General features: G+C 44.4%; 1 protein-coding gene across 7 annotated transcripts in view; it reads left to right on the top strand.

Moving 5' to 3' along the window:
* The window catches only part of ITSN1 (intersectin 1), a 226,228-nt gene that overhangs the window by 37,006 nt on the left and 165,996 nt on the right, over nucleotides 1–23,226 (top strand). For all 7 annotated transcript variants that reach the window (XM_075132970.1, XM_048867649.2, XM_075132962.1 and 4 more), the window contains 3 exons: nucleotides 10,526–10,585; nucleotides 13,391–13,483; nucleotides 15,164–15,227. In XM_075132970.1, the coding sequence (XP_074989071.1) occupies nucleotides 10,558–10,585; nucleotides 13,391–13,483; nucleotides 15,164–15,227 (185 nt within the window). In that variant the 5' untranslated portion in view covers nucleotides 10,526–10,557. The remainder of the gene's footprint in view (nucleotides 1–10,525; nucleotides 10,586–13,390; nucleotides 13,484–15,163; nucleotides 15,228–23,226) is intronic.

Below are 23,226 nucleotides of genomic sequence, written 5' to 3'. Positions count from 1 at the left end.
GGAAGAAGTACTTCTCACAGTGTTATACAGCCATTTGTAAGTAATCCTCACACCATTCCTCAGAGGGAACAAGAATGGTTAATCCCTGTTTTAAAAGATGAGAACTGATAGGGTAGGTGTCTTGCCCATGGTCAGAGTAGGATAGTACCATAGTTAGAAATCGAACCCATAACACCTGACTCAGCCCTGTGCATTAACCACTAGAATGTGTTTTCTCTCAGATTAATAGTGGAACAACATTCCAAGTAGCATTATAGTATACAATCTAAAAATGAAAGTTGCTAATTAGTATGTGGCGGCTCAGAAGTGACCGAACCAAAATTCTTTTGGGGGTGGGGGTTTTCCAGTATGCTGGTCCAAGAGGGAAAAGTGTTTGACAGTTTCATATTAGTGGTACTGCTACAATAGCTCCTAGAGGCAACAGTCAGAATCCTCCATTGTGCTAGGTGTTGTATAGACATAACAAGACCGTCTCTGTCCTGAAGAGTTCAGTCTAATTTTGAGACATAAAAAGTGGGGTTAACAAAAAGCAGGCAAAGATAACAGTGATAAGATCGTTTGGATATACAGGCTACATAGTGCACAACTAGATGAGTCTTATCGGGGTTTTTTTGTATATGTATAATATACAGGTGTGATAATGTGGGAAATCTATGTACAATTTATTAATTGTTTGATATTGAGGAGTCTGTATTTGCATTAGATGGCAAACTCCATTTTGTTAGGCTGTTCTTTGCCTTCCTGCTGTCTTTTTACCCATATAAAATTCTAAGTGTTGGTAGCACAGGGTTAACCATGAAAAAATCGTTAAACTTTTTGAAGTCGTTACACAAGATAGAAAATAGGATTTAAGATTTTGCATTAATTATGGTTTCCGAGGTTAAGAAAATGTTGGACATGCTAGAAGCGAGTCTCTCTAGAAAATTTTCTTTATAAGTTTGAGTAGCTTATGTTCCATCAATGCACTAACAGAGCTGATCTCGTAACAACAGTGGGGCAAGGGGTAAATTGGGAAATTCTCAAAATTACTACCCCTATTAGGGTAGCACATCCATGATCCATTTAAATGTAGAATTGATCACTCTCTTCATTTAAGGCTCTTTGGGAAGTGGTGGTGAAGATTAGCGGGGAACAATGATAAATCAGAGCTCCTCCTCCACACTGTACCCCTTTTATGCCTGTGCTCTATCCAATGTTTCACACGCCATATCTGAATGCCAATTCAAATACCCTAGTTCTCCACACATACACACTTCACCATGGGAAAACTCTGTGTTGCTCTTCTCCATTATGTCACCCACAATACCTTGGCTATTCCATTCACCCACCAATCCTGATAATCCTTCATCTGCCTGAAGGACATAATTGTTTACTAGAATGCTGCTCACATAACTCCATTATATGGGTGTGTTAATGAATTATCAAAATTATTTGATATAAAATAAAAACAAATTTTGGACTAACAATGAGCAGTCATAACTGTTGGCTAATCAAATTTGTGCAATAATCCATATATATTCTCTGAACAATGACAGGAGCAGCACTGTGCCAGGATGCCCTGAGCAGCTGTCCTTCCTTACTGCAATTGCTCAGCAGCTCCCCCACTGCCCGCATGCCACACCATAGTACAGGAAGGAGAACAGTTAGCATCTTTCGCTATTTTGCCTGCTTCCCTGCTCGGTTGTTGGAGCTGCAGGGAGATTGGGATAGGAGTTTTGGGTATGTCTGAGGCTAGGTGAGTGCCTAGGAAAGAATGGCTCTCTTCCCCCACATAGCCATCCAGGAGTGAAAAGGAGAAGCTGAGAACCAACAACCAGTTATAGCTCCCTGCATCTCTGCCCCATCCTGGGGTCCGCTTAATGTGCTCCAGTTGGCAAAATGTTCCCAAGGGACCACTTGGTAGATAGCAATGTGCTCCAGTCACTCACCAGCTCCTGCATGAAGGGTGTGAAGTGTAGGAGTTGGCTGTGCCATCTTTAAGCCATATTGGAGTCTCATTCACATTGAGAAGTCACCAGCAAGGGATGTGTGAACAGCTTCCACTTTTTGTACCACCAGAATACTGCAGAAGGAGAGAAGCAGAGCTCAGAATCTACCCCAAAGTATTGATATGTGGCCTCTTGACCTTTTTGATATAATATGTTTTGGTCCTTAGGCTGTGAAGCTTAGACTTCATTGCTGAAGTATGATTTTTTCCCCCTTCTTTTCTTTGCAAAATAGTGCTGTCCCTCAATCTGTTCTTCCTGTTGCCTTGCCATCAACAGCATCCCAGACTCCAGTGACATGCTGTTTGAATCCGTTTGGTTCCAGTGACATAAAGAAAACACCTTGAACAGAGTAGCTGGGGAGCTGCACAAGAAGTTGAATGGAACAGTGCCAGCAATAACATCCTTAACACATTAGTTAAAAAGAAACATGTTGATACTGACAGCCCAGATAACAACTTTTTCATGAAAGGTGACACGTTTCTTTTAGCCAGTAGACTGCTATGTTTTCCAATAGACTTCTTTCCTGCAAGCTTTTTTTCTTCGCATCATTAAAAAAAACTTGAGTGGAGATGAAATCAAATCTTTAGGCAGTTGTTTTTAACAAATTCACTGTCAGTTATGTGAAGCAAAATATATATTCAGTACTGCCCCGTGTACCCGCTAATAACAGGTTGATGCCCTTGTACCTGTCCCCTCCATGGGAATGTTGCCTATGAAAGTGCCAGTATGAACACGCCTAAGAATGTAATCATGTTCTGTTGCATGTTTCCCCTACAGGTTCTGTGCAGCAGCTGTGAGGTTAATCTGAGTTTAATAGTGTAAATTTCAAAGCTTGTATATATTGTTTCTGGAGTGTTAGGAGATCTGGTGCTGGATGTGGTGGCAGGTTTTCTTTTTTCAAAATTGTCTTACTAGTCAGAAATAGTGAGTTGTAGTAGCCTGCACATTTAAGTGGATATTTTCTATCGTTTGAAACTTAAATTACAGGTATGTTAGGAGAACATGTAAAACTTGCAGTTCTGAGACTAGACTAGACTGAGACTAGACCAAAAAGGATTACTCAGGGTGGCCAAGGGTTCTTTCTTACTCCTCCCAGGAAAACTTTAAAATACCTGCTTTTTTTTTTTTGATTTGACACTAACAAAGATTTTAGTCAAAATAACAGATTGCCTAATATTGTTCATAAATTCTATACTAGAATAACTTGGTAACCACAAGATTTCCCCCCCCCCCCCAATTTAAAACCAAATAGCACAAAAGCAAAACTTCAGCATTTGCATATCCCTTTAAAAGCATACACAGTTTGTGTATATATGTACAAACACACAGTAGATATAACTATGCTACACACTTGACAAATACATAAGACATAACTCTACCCCAAAAAACTTTCCTCCTGATAATTTAAAAAAAATCCCAAACCACTCAGCATTATAATACAATGAAACTTCTAACTCTAAGAGTTATTCCCTCCCTTTATACATAAGGAATGCTGAGTTTTCAGACCCAACTGCATGTACTGTCAAATCTCTGAAGGTTGCCCTAGAATTTCCTTTGATATAAAATCAAACCTCTCTTTATAACAAGTAAACATTACGCTATCTGTCAACAGCAAACTTAAATTGCAATATCTTTCTAGGGTAGGGGTGGCCAACCTGAGCCTGAGAAGGAGCCAGAATTTACCAATGTACATTGCCAAAGAGCCACAGTAATACATCAGCAGCTCCCCATCCGCTCCACACCCCCCCCCCCCGGCCCCTGCTCCCAGTGCCTCCCACTCAGCTGTTTTGTGGTGTGCAGGAGGCTGGGGGGGGGGGCAGGCAGGGGTGGAGTGGGGGCAGGGTCTGTGGCAGAGACAGTGGTTGAGAAGTGAGCACCCCCTGGCCCATTGGAAAGTTGGCACCTGTAGCTCGAGCCCTGGAGTTGGTGCCTCTACAAGGAGCCGCATATGAACTTCTGAAGAGCTGCACGTGGCTCCAGAGCCACATGTTGGCCACCCAGTTCTAGGGTATGTTGATCTCTCTCTTGTTCCCTTTTGTTTGCCTCATACTGTATCTCATATATGTCTGTCAGTCTTCAATCTAATTTTTCCAGTTGTTCAAGTCTAAATTTCAGCTCTTTCTACATTCATCTCTCTCTTCTTTTCAAGACATTTCTCTGCTTGTTCCCCGCACTACTTGTTTCACTCACAGCCTACCCCACCCCCTTCTTTCTGGTATTCTCTCTATTTGGTACAGCTTTATGCGTTCCTAAGCATCGAGCAGGTCGCTAGTTGTTAGATTTATTTTGTCCATCACTGGTGCATGCAAGGATGCAGTGATAAGCTCGCTCTTCCTGTGGAGTTCCTGAACTACATGTGAGAGATTCTCGCCTTTCAAATGACTGAACTCTGCAATGCTTGCAAGCACTGTGCCGCCCCAGTAGTTATAATCGTTGATTTTTTTTTTTTAACTTGTAAAATGTGAGTAGGTGAAATGGATTGTTAGTTTGTGTTTTTGTTCCTTTTGCTCTGGTTCTGTCTCTTATCAAGTCTGCTCTTGTGTTCTGGCTGGTTGTAGTTTTCTCTTTTCCCCTCTTAGCCATCGACCTCTGGTTCCCTTTTCTTTCTACTTCTTTTCTTGTCTTTCTGCAAACACTCCCACACAGTAAACAGCTGAGGGGTGCAGGAGCAGCTCCTCTGTTTTGCAGCTCCCTTTCTTCTCAAAGTTTTAAGTGAGTATAAAATTTTCTGTGCCACACTGATTCAGTAGTACATCTATGGAGCTAAGACACGGCTGGAAGACTTTGCATAGGAAACTGTTTTAGCATCTTCTGTTAGCTTCAGAAACCAAATCCAGAATACTTGGGGATGGGAAGAGAGAAATAGAGGCATGGTTTTGTCTGCAGAGTACATGATACTGAAGCAAAAGGTTAAAGTGCTAATCATTTATAGTTGGAAGGGCTTTGGAAGAATTACTGTTTTATTGACTAAACAGTTAAACGTTAAAATCTAAGTTGTACAATGTTACATAATACTGGTTTGCATCAAGTGCAATGATTTTAAACTACTTAGATGGTGAAGGAATTGACACTAATCTTATAGTTTAATTGCAGTTTAGAAGCAGAATTCAAAGTTAGTCAATGTTTATGGAGTGAGATAAGTGCAGTAGTAACTTTCACAGATAGACAACTGATCTATAATCTATTTATCTTATCTTGAGACTAGTCATAGAATCATAGAATATTCGGGTTGGAAGGGACCTCAGGAGGTCATCTAGTCCAACCCCCTGGTCAAAGCAGGACCAATCCCCAATTTTTGCCCCAGATCCCAAATGGCCCCCTCAAGGATTAAACTCACAATCCTGGGTTTAGCAGGCCAATGCTCAAACCACTGAGCTATCTCTCCCCCCAGTCTTTGTCTGCAGAGTGTGGTGGAGGTTCAGCTTGCCCCCTGTGGCTCAGGAGGGTGGAGGTGTGGGGTGCTGGGCTCTGGTGCACCTGGAGGGCAGATCGGGCGGAGCAGGGCCTGTGGTTTCCATTCCGCGTTGCTTGGTGCTGGGTCATTGCACAATCCCCAGCACAGCGCGCCCGAGAGGGAGTGGGGGGACCAGGCAGATGATCCAGTACCAGGGGGGAGAGGATATATGGTTGTGGGGAGGGAAGGCCTTGGGCTGCACTGGAGGAGTACAGAGCAGGGGTGATACTCCAAAAACCTGCAGCAGAGGGATGGACAGATGGAGAGGGATAGAAGAGGCAGCGAGCCTAACATCTAAAAGGGGAGTGGGGTCGAGTGATTAGAGTGGTGGTGGGGGTGGGGGGGGGAAAGAGGGGCAAGCCAGGACTCCTGGGTTCTCTCCCTGGCTCTGACTCTCTTGTGTAATCCCTCAGCAGTTACCCAACCCGCCAGTGTGTGGGAGCGAGGGGGTGGGGCCGGGTTGCAATGTATGGGATGGCCTGGGAGATCCGCTAAGAAAGATGCTTCCGGTGGGTTGTGTGTGGAGGTCACTGCCCGCTGCTGGATAGACTCCTCTAGATCAGAGCCATGGGCCCCTCTAGCCCAGTCTCGGCCTGGGTCAGACCCTGGGAGGCCATCCTCACCTGTTGCCACGGCTATGTCTATTGGTCTCCTGGAATGGTCCATTCCCATGGGTAGCAGTCCAGTGGCAGTGAGTTCCACAGGCCTTGGCACATGCTGCATGGGGCGGGAGGTCCTTGTGTTGGGAGCAGTGGGAGTGAACTCTGTGCGGTTATGTCTCTGAGCAAGATTGTGAATATTCCAGTGTGGGGGGCGGTGATTGTCCCTCTCTTTTGGGGGTGGGCTAGCGTGTGCCCTGGGTGTGTCGGGGCACAGACGTCTTCCTAGGGCCAGCTTGGATGATTTCCCATCACGAACCATCACCATGCTGGTTCCCCCACACGCGGGTGGGCAGTGACGGGCAGGGAGGGGAACAGATGTGATGGATTCGGAAGGAAGCACTTTGGGAAAATCAGTCAAGGGCCTGAGCAGAGGTGGGACACAGACACAGTTACCCCTGCAGCACCCAGGGGGGGGAGTGGGGTCTAGTGGTCACAGCGGGGTGGGGGCTGAGCGCCAGGACCCCTGGGTTCTCTCCCTGGCTCTGGGAGCAGAGTGGGGTCTAGAGGTTAGAACAGGGGGACTGGGATCCAGGACCCCTGGGTTCCATAGTGGCAGCTGTTTTTTCCTGTGTCTCCCTCCCTAGAGATCCCAGCCCAGCCCCCTAGTGGAATGTGAACGGGAGGGAGATTGCCCTGCCACTTCAGAGTCATGATTCGAGCCCCTCCCGCCCGGGGCTCTGACATCACGGAAGCACCCCCCATCACGCCCCAGCCCAAGTCAGAAAGTAGGAGCCCCTCCCCCCATGTGGAAGAAACTAGTGGGTTTCTTGGGGGTCTTTGGCAGAGGTGTCCAGAGGGGCTGGACATCCACCAGACCCCACCCTCCCCATGGCTGCAAGGAGAGACCCCCCTGCACCCTCCTGGACAGTCCCCTGCTAAGAGGGGCCCAGGGCACCCAGAGAGGGTCAGGAGGTGAGATGGGGCTGTGGTGGCAGGGAGGGGGCAGAACTGGGGGCTGGTGCCGGGTCGGGGGCAGGCTACACGAGGGAAAAATCTGCGGCTTTGTTAAATATTTCCCAAGGCTGTGGCTGGATACAGGTTTTTGGAATGACTTTAGGGAAATATTTTGTTTCCAGACAGACTACAGATACCAAACAATGGTACTAAGATGCTCCCCCTGCGCCCATTACCCCAGGGTCCGAGCCTCTTCCCAACCTGCAGGGTAGTTCTCCTCCCAGGCTCCTGCGAGGGTGGGAAGCGCCACCAGCCCCATTTCCTGGATGGGAGAACTGAGGCCCAGAGAGACTGAGTGATGTGCCTGAGGGCACCCAGCAAGTGTGGGGCAGAACAGGGGTCTGGGACTGGATTCTTTTTCTTCAGGAAGTTTCTGCCCTCCTGTCACGGAGTCCCCGGGCGATGCTCTGGAACTACTCCCTACGAAGCCAGTCAGGACTCTGGGGAAGTCTCCTTTCTGTGAACAGACTGTCTCCAGGAGACACAGCTCACACAACTTCCACCTTCCTGGGTCTGAGCTCGGAGCATTCAGCATCCTCTGCCCCTCCGTGCACTTCCCACAGCAAGTCCGCCCAAGCATGGGTGCCCCAGCATCTCTCCCATTCCTTGGTGGGAGTTACACCAGGCCCTTCCAGTTTCTCGCCCTCCCTTAGGTTGGAGGTGGTCGATAGCACTTGCATGCCACATGTGGGAAGATTTATGCGGCCCGTGCCTTTTGCCACCCCAAAACCCCCAGGGATCAAACTGGGATCGGGTCTTCTCCCAGTGCTCTAGTCTGGAGGGCTGCAATTCAGGCTCTCTTGGTTAAGAGTCCCCATCTTGACCTGGGCCACATACTGTTCACTTACAGAACTAGCATGGAGACATTCCTTTTCTCAACAACCTTGTCTCCCCAACAAGCTGGCCAAACACAGCCACTTGGTTAGAGGACTGTTTAACTTTCTTAACAGCTTTCACTCCATCTGAGACCTTCTCAAAGCTATCCACACTGGATCTTTCAACAGGAAAGTCAGTGGCTTCATTCACAACAGAAAATTTCTGGCTGTTAGGAACTGAAACTTTCTTGATTAAAAAGAAAAGGAGTACTTGTGGCACCTTAGAGACTAACCAATTTATTTGAGCATGAGCTTTCGTGAGCTACAGCTCACTTCATCGGATGCTTGATTAAATCACTTTCACACCCTTCAGTTGCAGTAAACTGCTTGCAAAGACTCCATAAGGATTCCTTTCCCTAGGGGCTTTTCTATGCAACAATTCACCCTTCACAGAAATTCTGCCCTTACCCTCTTCACCTAGGGCTTGCTCTAGAGGAACACTTTCCTGAGCAACAACAGACTCTTTCTGGGTCTCACTTACATCCAGAATTACCTCTGGCCCATCAGGCGGATTCCTACACAATCCCCTTTCAGGTAAACTGACAGACTTCCTAGATAAAAGGTTAGAAGCATTCTCCTTCCCTTTGCCACACACAAGCTCAGGAATCTTTTCCTTCTTGCTACAGGTTTCCACACCCTTAGTAGGTAACAATCAAATCATCTTTCTGCTCTCCTTGTGCCCTGGTTAGGATCTCACTCGGATTAGACAGAGTTGCTGCACCCTTTCCCAGCCACACACTAGCAACGGGCAAAATACAAGCTCCAGAATTGTCTGGTCTCTGGGATTTTGCATAGACACTAACTGGATGCGACCTAGTTACAGGGCCATTCTCCCTAGCAGACACAAACTTAGGACCATTCCCTTCCTGGGCTTTAGTTGAATCCAGCACCAACTCTGAGACAACTGCACTATTCTCAACCATCACAGGCTGAAAGGCCCCTTCTGTCTGCTCCACAGACAAAGAAGAGCCCGAGACACATTCTCCTTTACCAGACACACAGCTTGGGATCTCATTCCCCTTGTCGCAGACACAGGGCTGTTCACAGACAACTGCTTGGAGACCGGGGTAGCTCCCTCCATAGGCAAGTCAATACCCCTGACAGACACAGGCACATTTCCTCCACCCAGGTAACAGGTAAGGTATAGGGACGCTCTCTTCCTTTGTCATTTCTTCTCCTGCTTCCTAAATTACAATTAGATGGGGAACTTCGTTTTCATTACATTGTTTTCACTAGTAGTACTGTGTGTGGTGGTGTTGGGTTTTTTTTTTTCCCAGTGACAAAAGTGGAGGTAAACACGGTATGTATTAAGTTTAGGAGTGAGGAATCAGCAGAATATCAGAAAAGCTTAAAGAAAGATCATTATCAAATTCAGACAAAAGAAAACTGCTGTTGCAAGTTAATGCCATTCTTTTGGTGCTTTTGTATTTTAATGGTTTTGATAATTTCTGCTGCTATTTAAGCAGCCTAAATTATTCTCCCTTCAGTTCTGTTTTCTTTTGCCTTTCTTTTTTTGTCTGGAAAACAGTGGAATCTAGTAGGACAGGAGGCAGCTCATTCACTGTTTTGTGGCTCTGTCACTGGCCATTGTCCCTCTGGCTCAGTTCATGTCACTTTTTGTGTGGAGTAAGAAAAATGCCCATTTAACTTTTTTTTTTTTTTTTAAACTCAGACACTCTGGCATTGCTTTAACTTTGAAGAATAAGCAGTATTAAACAAGTGAACATTTTCAGTGGATGCATGGATGATTTAGTTGGGGATTGGTCCTGCTTTGAGCAAGGGGTTGGACTAGATGACCTCCTGAGGTCCCTTCCAGCCCTGATATTCTGTGATTCACTGGAGTTCCCACCAAATAATCCATTTGTGCCTTGTAATTTCCCTTTTGGAGGTTGTGTTTACAGTAGTTTAACTTGCACTCTTGTTAGGTTGAATTAACTTGTTTACAGAGTAAGTGCTATGGCTGGGTGCAAAATAGTCTTTTATTTGCATTCTAGTCTTTAGTTTCAATTTTTTTCTTATGTACTTGTAAAATTGCAAGATACTATATGAGTCTGATTGGTGCATCTCAAAGATTCCTGATCAAACAAGATAAAATTAAAATGGCTCCTTGGAGAGAGTGTGCATTTTCATCAGCTGTGGAATTAGATGTCATATTCTTGCACTTGAATACGACAGAGATGTTATACCCAGTGGAAGTAATGTTTTGAGCAACTTGTTCTGCTGTTGCTAGAATCTTGTCTGTTTGTATGGCTGATTTAACTCTCTTCCTTACTACATCACTCTTCCATTATAAATAAGGGTACTTAGATTTTGTGGACATTTTGTTACAAGAGCAAAATGTAGCTCTTCACTAATAAAGGCAAACAGGAGAAATGTGTGGGATGTTTCAAAAACAGCGTACATTAGTTTCTCCTCAACTAACAGTTTGTTTATTTTTACATTTATACAATACCACATCTTAGTTACTCTTATTTTTCACATAGCAATTGACTATATAACTATAATAAAGTGTATTTTTAAATAGAAGATCTATTATAATATATCTTTGCAATGAAGATCTATTTATCTTAACATACTTCCTTTCTGTTTTAGGCATCTATTAGCAAGCTAAAAGTGACTGAACCATGGCTCAGTTTCCATCACCTTTTGGGGGTAAGATTTTTGTAGTTTGATTTTGTTTTGTTTTTAAATCAGAAAAATTACATTCCTTTCCAAATGCATTCTAGATAGTAATGTCTGAGAGACCAATTCATGTAATGTTTAGCCATCTGCTCTTCTGGCACTCTAAGGTGTGACAAAGTGGGTTTTTCCTCCTTATTATGTTGTATGTGAGCCTATGTGAGTCTTACTGTTTTGCATGAATACTGTGTGTACCTCAGTTTTCCTGTGTATTGCACCAATGCCTAGGTGGTGGGAATAAGTGTGTGACTTCTGCTGAGACTCTCGGGGGCAGGTGAGGTGGCTCTAGCTGCTTGCATGTAAGCAATAGATGGTGCCCTTCGTAACCCGAGACCCAGGAGAGGGATGCGACCAGGTGACACTTTGCCTGGGAAGCGAGACAAAGACCAGGAGGATGGGCCAACAGATGTGTCAGAGGTCAGCCGGGCAGTCTGTGGTTGCGGACTCAGAGGGGGGATAGACTTCAAGTAGGAAAGGAGTCAGGCAGGATTGGAAAAGAACTGTCCCCAGGGGCAAGAAGCCCTCCATCCTGCCCCCAATCTCCTAATGGGATCAACACTAGATGGGTAGCATGCTAGTTGGAAGATCACGCCTGAGTCTCAATAGCCCCCACTAGTGGCTCTCAACCTTTCCAGACTATAGTACTGTACTCCTTTCAGGAGTCTGATTTGTCTTGTGTACCCCCAAGTTTCACCTCACTTAAAAACTACTTGCTTACAAAATCAGACATAAATATACAAAAGTGTCACAGCCCACTATTACTGAAAAACTGCTTACATTCTCATTTTTACCATATAATTCTAAAATAAATCAATTGGAGTATAAATATTGTACTTACATTTCAGTGTATAGAGCAGTATAAACTAGTCATTGTCTGTGAAATTTTAGTTTGTACTGACTTAGCTAGTGGTTTTTATGTAGCCTCTTGTAAAACTAGGCAAATACCTAGATGGATTCATGTGCCCCCAGGGGTACACATACCCCTGGTTGAGAACCACTGGCCCACACCAACACCCCTATAGTTACACCTCTGACTGTGGAGCTCAGCTGCATCCCCCCTCTGCTTTCATATAGATTGCAGATGGAGGGCACTGAAAACTGTCAACACCAGCTTCCTCCCACTGCCATCTGTATAAAAACCCATCTATCAACTCCTTCCTTCCACTCATGGACCCCTACACATATGCCAGGCTGAGACCTCCAGGGCTAGTCTTAAACTCTGGACTATACTGTTTGTGTCCTGTCACACAAGATAGATAAACTGTTTTATGAACAAGTTCTGTTGAAATAATGTTTGGACCATGTTTATATGAAGTTCTTAAACAGGTGTACATAGTCCTTGAGAATTAGGCATATTTAATTGGGAGTTTTCTTCTCTTGCAGTCTGATCATTTTGTCAATTACATTTTCTGTTTCAAAAAGTAAGTCTGGAACTTAGTGCTCTTTCACTTTTTGATGAATGAAACTAAACGATTATCTTTTAGTGTTCCAGTGTCTGACAACGTACCTTAAAAAAAAAAACACACCACCACCACAGATTTGTTAAAAGCTTTAAAGTACTGGCCCAGGTAAACTTAGGCAATGATGTAGAATAAAGAACAAGATCTAGACAACTTGTTTTTGCAAGTCTGTATCTTTAATGTCCTTTTCAGGAGAACTCTATTTTGTTAGCATTAGATGTCTTTGCTTTCCTGAGATTCTGGCCAGCAGTAGTTAGTTATTACTGCTTCAGCAGAGCTAATAAACGTTATATGCTCCTGGAAGTGTTGAAAGACAGTGTTGTATTATCAATTCAAAAATTATGAAGACCAAGCTTAGGTGCAGTATTGTGTAATAGTATCTTAAATTCTTCAAGTGAGAGATGAAGTGTTGTAGTGTTGCTGTAAGTATAAGGAAAAGTAACCTAGAGGACAAAAGAAAGAAACAAATGCCAAAGTGGTTCAACTAGACAGTGGAAGTAGATTCTGCACATCCGTAGTGAAATCTGGAGAAGGCATTCTTAATGTCACTGTATTGTTTAAAAAATTAAAAGTAGTTTAATGTGAAACCTACTAAATATTGAACTACAAACTTTAAATATGCTCTGGAGGATCCAAATAGTACAAAATACTCCTACATGTATGCATTTCTCATTCACTCAGGAGTATAGTGTGGGTGCTCTCTTCCTACCTTGTGCTGCTTTGTTGCCTATTTTATGTCCTCGTGCATGTTCACATCCTTCCTGGATGAACACCTGGCATTCATTTCTAGTTCTGTGATGGTACAAACCCATTTAGTGCACGACTGTTGACGCCTTGTGACACCTCTTCACTGTTTGGTTTAGAAGAGACTGCATCATGTGCTGCGCTGCATGTGCTATTTGAGTGGGATTAGTTTCTTAAATAAGCAAAACCACATGAACTTTCCATGTTTTCTGTCTTTCATTAAACAGACATCTTTTAAATGTTGTGATCACAAATTGCATTACATGTTGTGTGATATTTTAGGTTATAAAATTGCTGAAGCATTGTTCAGGAGTTCATTTCAGTCTTGGTGGTTTGTTATGGTAAGACTGTACATATGGCTGCCTATTTAAGATATGTATGAATGCAACTGTAGATGAGTTGGATTTGAGATTATTTTTAATCTATTCTAATACTTAAATTTTCATAGGCAAATTAATTCTGCTAGTACCACCAAGTCACAGGGTTAAAATGTTAAAACTTTGTGTATTGAAGACTTGAGGGGGGAAAAGTAGTGTATCTTGTTTCTGACTTCTATATTTTCTTTCTACACCAGGCAATCTGGATATCTGGGCCATAACTGTGGAAGAGAGAGCTAAACATGATCAGCAGTTCCATAGTCTGAAACCAACATCTGGATTTATCACTGGTAATTAGATAGTTTTCACATCCAATTCCATTTAATAATATCTAGAATTCATAGTCAATAAGTATGTACAAAAATTCATGGGAAAAATGCAGGCAAGATTTTATTCATACTGTATTTCAACTCTCTTGTATCTCTCTGTCACATCAACTCCATCCCTTTTTGAATATTGCTGAAAACCTTGTATCTTCTCCCTGGTCTATACCACTTGATTTTTCTCTTGTCATTCTTGAAGTCAGTCCTGGTTCTCTAAAGCATTGCTACTCTATCTTGTAGAACTGCTTGTTACTACACAATAATCATTGTCATAGACTCAGAACCACAGAATCATAGTGTGATGACTTGATGTCACTTAAGTTTGGTGACTGGCACCATTGCGATACCTTGTCATGTTGATTGATCAGGATATGCAAAAGACAGTCTAATTGTAAGTTGCACCTTTTTAAAGAAAATCTGTTTAACAATTTAGTTAAACCAGTGCAAACCTCTGTATGGACAGCCTTTTATATCTGTTTACAAGTGGCTTATATCAGTTTAGCTTGTGAGGATTAAGCAATAAATCCACACACATGGCTTACACAGGTCTTTTAAACCACTGCAGATTGGGCTTAATGCCACAGAGTGATATCAAGATCTTGTTCTGTGGCTGCTTGGTGGCTCTGTTTGGATCTTCCCTTTCTCACTGCAGCTACACGTGGAAAAAGAGAATGGAGGGTGATGTGTTGCCTCCCTTGCTATCTACCTGTTAGGAGGCATTCAAGAGTCTCTGATCAAACCTGTGGTCTTGAGCGTCTCATCTGTGGTCCTAAAGAGCCATATGTTCCTCTCCTGGCACAGGTTGATTATTGCTGCCCCTCATATGACATTGTACAAAAATCTGGTGTGGTTCTGGGTGTAACTTAATTTTGTAAAAAATTTGATAAGTAATTCTACTTGTAGTCTTTCTACTCCTTTCCTTCATAGATTATAAAATTTCCTTTTCAGCGACCTAATCCTACTGCACCTAATCCTAATGTGCTGTCTTGTCTTTCCCATCCTTACTCACCTACCTTTACCAACCTGGGCTGAAAATGGGAAATTACCTCAAAAAATTTGCTATTGTGTTTCTCAATGGCTAATTAGTCTCAAATGATAACTGAAGAGTCCCTTACTCAGTTTGTGCTGACTGGTCTGTATTGTACCTTAAATACCCATGAAAAAATTGAATGTTTTATGTTTGTATTGATGGGAAATAGTGTTTCCTGTGGAGAAAGTGTGTGCTTCCTTGATTTCACTAGGCAGATGACTCCAACAAAGAAAGAGCTTTTAAACATGGATTGGGCAGCAGGAACCATATGTTTCCTATTGTCCATCTCCATAGATTTTCCTGGAAAATGTTAATGTCAAGTTAACTTAAAATGGAAGCAACTGGTGCAAATTTAAATATTAAGGCATGGGGTGGATATCTCCCCAATAGATACCCTTGATTCACCAGTACCTAAAATTAATCTGTAGTATTGCTTGTAGCTTGCTAAGTGATAAACTGAATTTAAATAATATTCTGTATTATATCATGTTACAATATATGCCTTTTAATGTTGCTCTCTTTTGAATGTTGTGTTGTAATTTAACTTTTAGCTCTGTCTTCTCCTGGGTATTATTAGCAGTCTTTTTGAAATGATGCCTTACTAATTTATTTTACAGGTGATCAAGCTAGAAACTTTTTTTTCCAATCTGGGTTACCTCAACCGGTGTTAGCACAAATATGGCAAGTATATTAAAAAAAAATCTTCAACTATATTGGAGCAAGGAATTCAATTACACAACCTTTACACTTAACATGCTGCTATTTAAAATCACTTGCTTTGCTCAGCCTATAGTCTAAAAGTCAACAAGACAAAAGCCTTTGTTGCTATGATCCAGCTGTGAATTTGTTTTAAAGTTACTAATATATTTAGTATGCCTCTTGCTGGAGGTGGCCATCTTATTGAAAAGTGATATTTGTAACCAAGCGGTGGTTTGGTAAGAAATGTAAGAAGAGACCATATAAAATGTTTCCAGCTTTGTTATTAATATAGTCATAAAATGCAACAATTAGTTTTTTTTAAATACTTAAGATACTAGATATACTAATGGGACTGTTAAACCAGACCTGCACAATTGTCATAACATTTATAATCTGCATAAAATCTACTCTCATCATAGTTCAGTGATAATGGAGTTTAAGGTGGGAGAGGAGGAGGAATGATTTTTTTTATTTCTGGGTGAGTGAACAAATTTGCAAAGCTGTGTTAAACTGCTAATAAACCCATTTGGAAACTGGCATCTAGTTTCTTCATGTAGGGCTTTCAAATTGCTACTGTTCCAAAACATATCAAACTTCGACTCAGAAATGCTAATTTTAATGAAAATCTTGAAGAAAATATATTTTTTTGCTAATTGACTTTCCTTCGAAACTGAGCAAAATGAATGTGATTTTTTCCTTTGCACAGTGCACTGGCAGTGGGGGGTGGGGAGAGGAGGGATCACTGTGTTGACATGGTATCTACACAGATGAAAGTTAACATTAACCAGTAAATACAATGCGTTGTTTTCCATGGTGTCTCCTTATTGCAGCCACTCTTATACTAGTAGAAATGTCTCCGTATTCCATTCCCTTAGGGAAAAGAGTGGCTCTCTATGAAAAAGGAGAGTCATCTTGCAAGAAGACAGCTGCTTTGGAAATGAGTATCTGCCCTCTTGCTACTTTATGACAAGGCTTGAAAGAGAGGGTGTGTGGGTGTTCTTTTGTTTCATTTTTGGTCTTCGAAAGATAAGGCAAATCACATTTGGCCTTATTTTGCTGGAAGACTTGTTGAAGGTTTCAAGTGTCCATTTAAAATTTCTCTCCTCTTAATTAAAGAGGATGGAATCTTTAGTCTTAAGACATTCTTTCTCTAAAACTGTTCACTAGGTATTCGTTTTAAATGTGTTGTTAAAACTAAACAGTTGTAAATAGTCTGAGGGCCTGTCGAAATAAACATTCAGTGCGAAGAAAGCTAGGGTGTAAATCTATCTGTGTGGACCCTGCTACTGTGCATTCAAAAGTTCTCTCATGTGCATTGACCTACTCCTGTTTCAAAGCTGAGTAGATCAAAGTGCACTAGGCAACTTTTAGTGCCCAGTAACAAGGTCCACAGGAACAGCTGGTGCCTGGCACTCTCGTGTGCTTTAGATTTGCTGTGCATTTAGCTGTTCGTCTAGATATACCCTGACTAAAAATCTCTTCCCCTCTGAGTTATTTAAACTTTGTCTATTGAGAGATTATCATTCCACTAGTTCTGTAGTTATAGAGACTAGACCTGATTTTTGTAACTTACAAAAAACAAGAAGCAGAAATAAAACTTTAATATATTAAGGCACCTCTCTAAATCATAAGGTAAGGGGGAACCCTTTTTTCTTCTTCGAGAGGTGTCCCTGTGGATGCTCCACTGTAAGTGTTAGTGTGCTCCTACACCGTTGTTTGGAGATTTTTACAGCAGTACCCATTGAGCACTACGGTGTAGAGAACGTCGGTGCCGAACAACCCTCCAGTGCTGCAGGCACTCCTAACAGAGGGGTTTCTCTCACACAGGCTTTCCAGCACTGCAGTTGATTCATTCACCAGACCTGCAGGTGTCACCTAACCTACAGTCACCTCTACTTGACACCTTTTTTTTTCCCGGACATTCACATGTGGTCCAGATAGCTGTCTCCTGCTGTATCTCCCTTTTCTAGTGATGAGGATGCCATAGTGCAGGGAGACTTTTCACCATACCAGTTCTCCCAGTCAGACCCAAATCAGCACTGGTCACACAAAATCTAGGTCTTTGTTCATCAAAGACCTCCCTCCCTGGTATACGAACCCATGGATGGCACCACCTATGCCCTTTCCCAGTCAGTGGCAATACTGAGGTCCATGGGCAACATAAGCGATCCCACTATGATAGCCAAGAAGCCAGAAATAGGAACAATACCACCTCGCCACCACCAGTGTATACAGCTACAAATGAGACAACAACAACAAGCTGTTACTCCACACTTCGATGAACATGCTATACATGCTTTCCCAACCCTTCTGGAGCCCATATCCACACAGGAGGAGGCTATACTGGCTGCCCCACCAACACTGTCGGATGATTTCTTAAAATTTCAAGATCTCTTCAAAAGAGTCGCCAATGAGTTGAGGATTAATCTAGAGGAAATTTCTGAAAACCAATATGGGTTGAATGACATTCTGCAACCTACCTCCACATCCAAGATTGCCTTACCTATAAATTCAGCCATTATGAATCCCGCCAAAACCATATGGCAGACACCAGCTACTAGCACACCTACCTGTAAGCGAGCTGACAGGAAATATTTTATTCCTTCCAAAGGGTTGGAGTTCTTTTTTACTCACATAGCCAAACTCATTGGTAGTAGAGGCAGCTAGCCACAAGAACAAACACCAATTTGCCCGTTCTACCCCAACTGTTAAAGACAGTAAAAGGCTGGACCTGCTTGATCGTAAAGTGTATGCTTCGTCCACATTACAATTCCGGATATCTAATTATTCTGTCTCTGAGGGACAAATCATCTCCTGTGCCTCACTACAAGCTGTGCTTGATGTTGCTAATACAGCTGCACGGTCCACTGCTACAGCAGTCATGATGCGTTGAGCTTCATGGCTTTCATAGTCGTCTTTTCTCCGCGCTGTTCAGAATACCAACGAAGATCTCCCTTTTGATGGTGGAAAACTATTTGCCAGTAACACCAACAACGTACTTCACTCCATGAAGGACTCGAGAGTGACATTACAGTCTCTCTGTATCCAAACCTCTGTGTCGGGTTCCCTCCCCACTCTGAACTCTGGGGTACAGATGTGGGGACCTGCATGAAAGACCCCCTAAGCTTATTTTTATCATCTTAGGTTAAAAACTTCCCCAAGGCACAAATCCTTCCTTGTCCTTGGATGGGTACTGCTGCCACCACCACGTGAGGTAGACAAAGATTCAGGAAAAGGACCACTTGGAGTTCCTGTTTCCCCAAAATATTCCCCCAAACCCCTTCACCTCCTTTCCTGGGGAGGCTTGAGAATAATGTACCAACCAATAAGTAAGGTGAGCATAGACCGGACACTAAAAACCGATCAGACACCCTGAAAAATAGGAGGAGACAATATAGATACCAACCTTATCAATGTCCATGCTACCTGATGTATACTCAAAGTCATAGACCATATGAACAACAACATCAGCGACCAAGATGTTACAGCGACCATTGCTGTAACAATTCATCGGCTCCATGTCAGCCCCCTCCCACAAATAAGCAAATTTGAAGATGTGGTTGAGGATATAGAAAACATCATCCCTACTTCAGTGCCTATTCCCTTTCTATCTTTGCCCCCCACCCCCCCTCCACCCTGTCCTTTTTCAGGGACCCCTCTCACTAACAACTGCTCCGCCAAGAGGTGCATCACCTCTTCCAATTAGGAACAGTGGAACCAGTGCCCGACCAACACAGAGGAAAAGGGTTGTACTCCCATTACTTTCAACAGAAAAGAAAACTGGGGGATGGCGACCCATTCTTGACCTCAGATGCCTCAACAAATTCATTATTTAAAAAAAAACCACCTCAAAATGGTGACTCTTGCAACCATAATCCCAGCACTGAAGCAGGGAGATTGGTTTGCAGACCTTGCCCTGCAGGGCGCTTATGTTCATGTGACCATACATACTGCCCATAGACATTTTATTCGCTTTGTTCTGGGCTCACAACACTACCAGTACAGGGTCCTACCTTTCGGCCTCTCGCCTGCGCCTCATGTCTTTTCCAAACTCCTCGCAGTTGTAACACCTCATCTCAAAAGGCAAGGAATCATAATTTTTACTTGCCTCGACAACTATCTTTTCAAAGCCAGGACCCTCCAAGAAGCCATTGAGTCCACACAACAGACAATCCAATGTTTCCATGCTCTTGGCCTGCAAATGAACAAAGAAAATCTACACTCACACCCACCCCACAACTGGAGTTCATAGGAACACATTTCAACTCGCATAAAAGAATAGCACCTCTCCCACTCCACCTTCTCAACGCCATCAACAGTCCACAGGTGACTGCATGAGATTGCCTACAACTCCTAGGCCACATGGCCTCTTGCACTTTTGTTGTCAGGAACGCTCGCCTCTTCATGAGGTGTTTCCGAAGTTGGATGACCACTGCCTACAGACCGAATGTCCAATGTTCTTCAGAGTCAATGACACCCTCCACTGGTGGACATTGCCTCACAACCTTTGCTCCGGGTCCCCTTTCTGCAGGACGTCCCACCAGTTATCATAACTACGGACGCATCCCTTATGAGATAGGGAGTACACATGCCCCACGTAACCGGGCGCAGACTCACCGGCGGCGCCTCTTGCTGGTCGTCTCAGGGAATTAGTGTTCCAGCCTCCGGAGCGCCCTCTTCAGTGTCTCGCCTTGCTGCTGGTTCCCGTGTCCCTCCCAGGACCCCGGTGCCCCTTTCACTGGGTGCTGCCCCCTGGCAGTACCCCACAGTTCTGGGTCTTCCCCTCCCAGAGGAACCCCCAACCCACTATCCCTACCTTGCCTTAGTTGTAGGCTCCTGCCAGTCTCCAGCTAGCCCCCACGCCCTGGGGCAGACTGCAGTATGAGCCACTCATCACAGGCAAGGTTGGGTTTGGACCTGCTGCCTCTGTCTAATCTTGGGCTGTTCCCTGCAACCCCAGTACCTGTTGGACCTAATGCTAGGCTACAGCCTGGGGCTCTCCTGCCTGGAGTTCCCCCAGCTCCTCAGGCCCTTCCCCAGCCCTGCTCCAATCTAGGTATTCTGCTTAGGTCCCTGCAGCCAGGTCCCTCGCTCTCAGAAGCTAGAGAGAGTGTCTCTTCTTCTCCTGGCTTCCCTGGCTTTTATAAGGCCCACTGGGTCTGTTAGGGGCGTGGCCCCCAGCTGCACCTGCTCTGCCAATCAGCCCAGCCCTTCCCCTGCATCAGCCATCTCCCAGAGCTATCTTAAACCCCTCTGGGCCAGAGCGGGTGTCCACCCCGCTACACCCCCCCTAAACCCTCACACCTGGGGGAAGGGGGGCCTCTTGGCCAGGGCTCCCCAGAACTCGCCCTCCAGGGTCGCCCCTCCAGGCTCTCACACCTTCTCTCTGAGGCCTCCCAGGCCCGGGAGATCTCCCAGACCTGGGTCTCCACCCTCTGGCGGGTCCGTTCCGCAGCCTCAAGTCACATCCTTAATTCCGGGTCCCCCAGAGCCTCTTCTGTCTCTGTATTGATCCCCGCTATTCCCTGTCCTACCCCAACCTGGGTCCCGGCCTCCTGCTGGGCCTAGTCCGTTTGGGTTTCCCTGTCACAGACCTCCCTGGTGATGGTCTGGGTCCCGTCTGCTCGCAGCTCTTCCCCTGCCCCAGCCCTCTCCCAGGGCTATCTTAGACCCCTCTGGGCCTGAGCAGGTGTCCACCCTGCTACACCCCAATACACTGTCCAGGGGCTTTTGTCTCCTGCCGAGAAGTCCCTTCACATCAACGTCTAGATCTCTGAACGCTATGCAATGCCTGCCTCCAATTTCTTCCCTTCATACAAAACCAACGAGTCAGGATAATGACTGACAACATTGCCTGCATGTTCTATGTAAACAGGCAAGGGGTGGGGTGTGTGATGCCATTCCCTTTCTACAGAAACGATGAAACGGTGGAACTCGTGTCTCAGACACAATGTCTGAATATCAGCTGCATACTTACCTGGCTCTCTCAATACCACCACAGATGACCTCAGCAGAAGATTTCCCACAGACAACGAATGGGAACTAAACGAGGATATAGTACTAGACATATTTCACACATGGGAATACCCAACCACAGACCTTTTCACAACTGCAGCAAATAAGATATGCCCAACATTTTGTTCCAGAGCAGAACTAGGCAAACACTCCTCAGGGGATGCGTTCATGTTCCCATGGAACACCGACCTAACATATGCATTTCCCCGATACCACTCATACACAAAGTACTGATAAAAATACAAACAGACCAAGCCAGGGTCATAACGATTGCCCCAACATGACCCAGACAGGCATGGTACTCTTTCCTTGTCAAGATGGTGCTTTCCGCACCCATCCCACTACCCCCTGCCCGAATCTCTTGTCCCAACAACACGGTCTACTACTCCAACCCAGTTTAACCACGTTATACCTCAAGGTTTGGCTCCTTCATGGTTCTCTCATGCCGAGCAAACTTTCTCGGAGCAGGTTCAAAATGTACTCCTTCATAGCACAACAAATTCTATATGCACCACCTACCTTCATAATTGGACAAGATTTACACAGTGGTGGGCTGCCACAGAAACCGCTCCTTTTTTCCGTGCCTCTCCCACTAATTCTCAACTATCTGTTAGAGATTAAACTTTCTGGATTCTCCCTGAGTTCCATCAAAGTCCATTTGGCCGCAGTTACAATGTTCCATGGTGCCACCAACAGTAGGCCTATCTTTGCTCACCCCATTACTAAGCGATTCCTTAAGGGACCCCAAACCCTATACCCAGACATCAAATGGCTAAATCCACCTTGGAACCTTCTCCTAGTCTTAAACTTAACATGCCTAATCCAAAAACCATTTGAACCATTAGCGACATGTTCCCCCTACATCTCTCTATGAAAACTGTATTTCTAGTAGCAATTACCTCTGCAAAATGCACAGGAGAAATTGCAGCACTCATGGCTGATCCACCATACACCATATTTTTTAAGCACAAAGTCACCCTGTGCTTACTCCCCAGAATTCTACCAAAGGTGCACTCATCTTTCCACGTCAATGAGCCTATCCATCTCCCTACCTTTTTCCATAACCACATACAAATTCCTTTGGATCTACAATGCACACTTTAGACCTGCGCAGAGCTTTGTCCTTCTACTTGGACAGGGTTAAAACCTTTAGGCATTCCGACAAGCTATTCGTCCCCATTGCAGAATGCTCTAAGGGCTCATCAGTCTCTAACCACAGACTTTCCAACTGGGTTTCGAGTTGCATTTGGCTCTATCAATTACAGAATGTGACTCCCCCTACTTTTATCAGGACTCGCTCCACCAGATCCATGGCAGCCTCAGTGGCCTTTCTACGTAATGTCGCCCTTAAGGACATTTTCAGAGCTGCCATTTGGGCTTCTGAAAATACGTTTGCAAAACATTATGCTCTTACACAGGGACCCATCACCGATACAGGTGTGGGCAGAGCTGTTCTATCTACTGCATTTCTTCCAGATCTGAAGTCCCTACCTCCTTGAGAGATACTGCTTTTCAGTCACCTACAGTGGAACACCCACAGGGGAAGAAGGAGAAGAAAAGTTACTCATCTGTGCAGTAACTAACTGTTCTTCGAGATGAGTGTCCCTGTGGGTGCTCCACTCTCCACCCTCCTCCCCTCTACGTCGGAGCTGGGACAGCCTCCGTTGTAGAGAAGCAACTGAGGAGTTTGGCCGCGCATGCACACTATTAAGACTGGTGTGTGAGGCAGGCTCCGCGCATGTGTGGCTGATATGGGTACTGCTGTAAAAATCTCCGAACAGGGGCGCACCCACAGGTGACTCATCTCAAAGAACGTCAGTTACTGCACAGGTGAGTAACCACCTCTTGGTCACTTCTTAATTAAGTGGAGTCTGCATTTTAGGTTAGATAAGCTAATTTGCATCTAATTCCAAGGAAGGAACAGTGAATAAGAGGGTGGGATCACAATAGCTAGAGCAAGAATACA

The sequence above is a fragment of the Caretta caretta genome, chromosome 1 (genome assembly GCF_965140235.1).
Source record: "Caretta caretta isolate rCarCar2 chromosome 1, rCarCar1.hap1, whole genome shotgun sequence".
NCBI classification, from domain to species: Eukaryota; Metazoa; Chordata; order Testudines; family Cheloniidae; genus Caretta; species Caretta caretta.
Note: the sequence above shows the minus strand (reverse complement) of the source record. Positions and strands in the feature narration are given on the sequence as shown.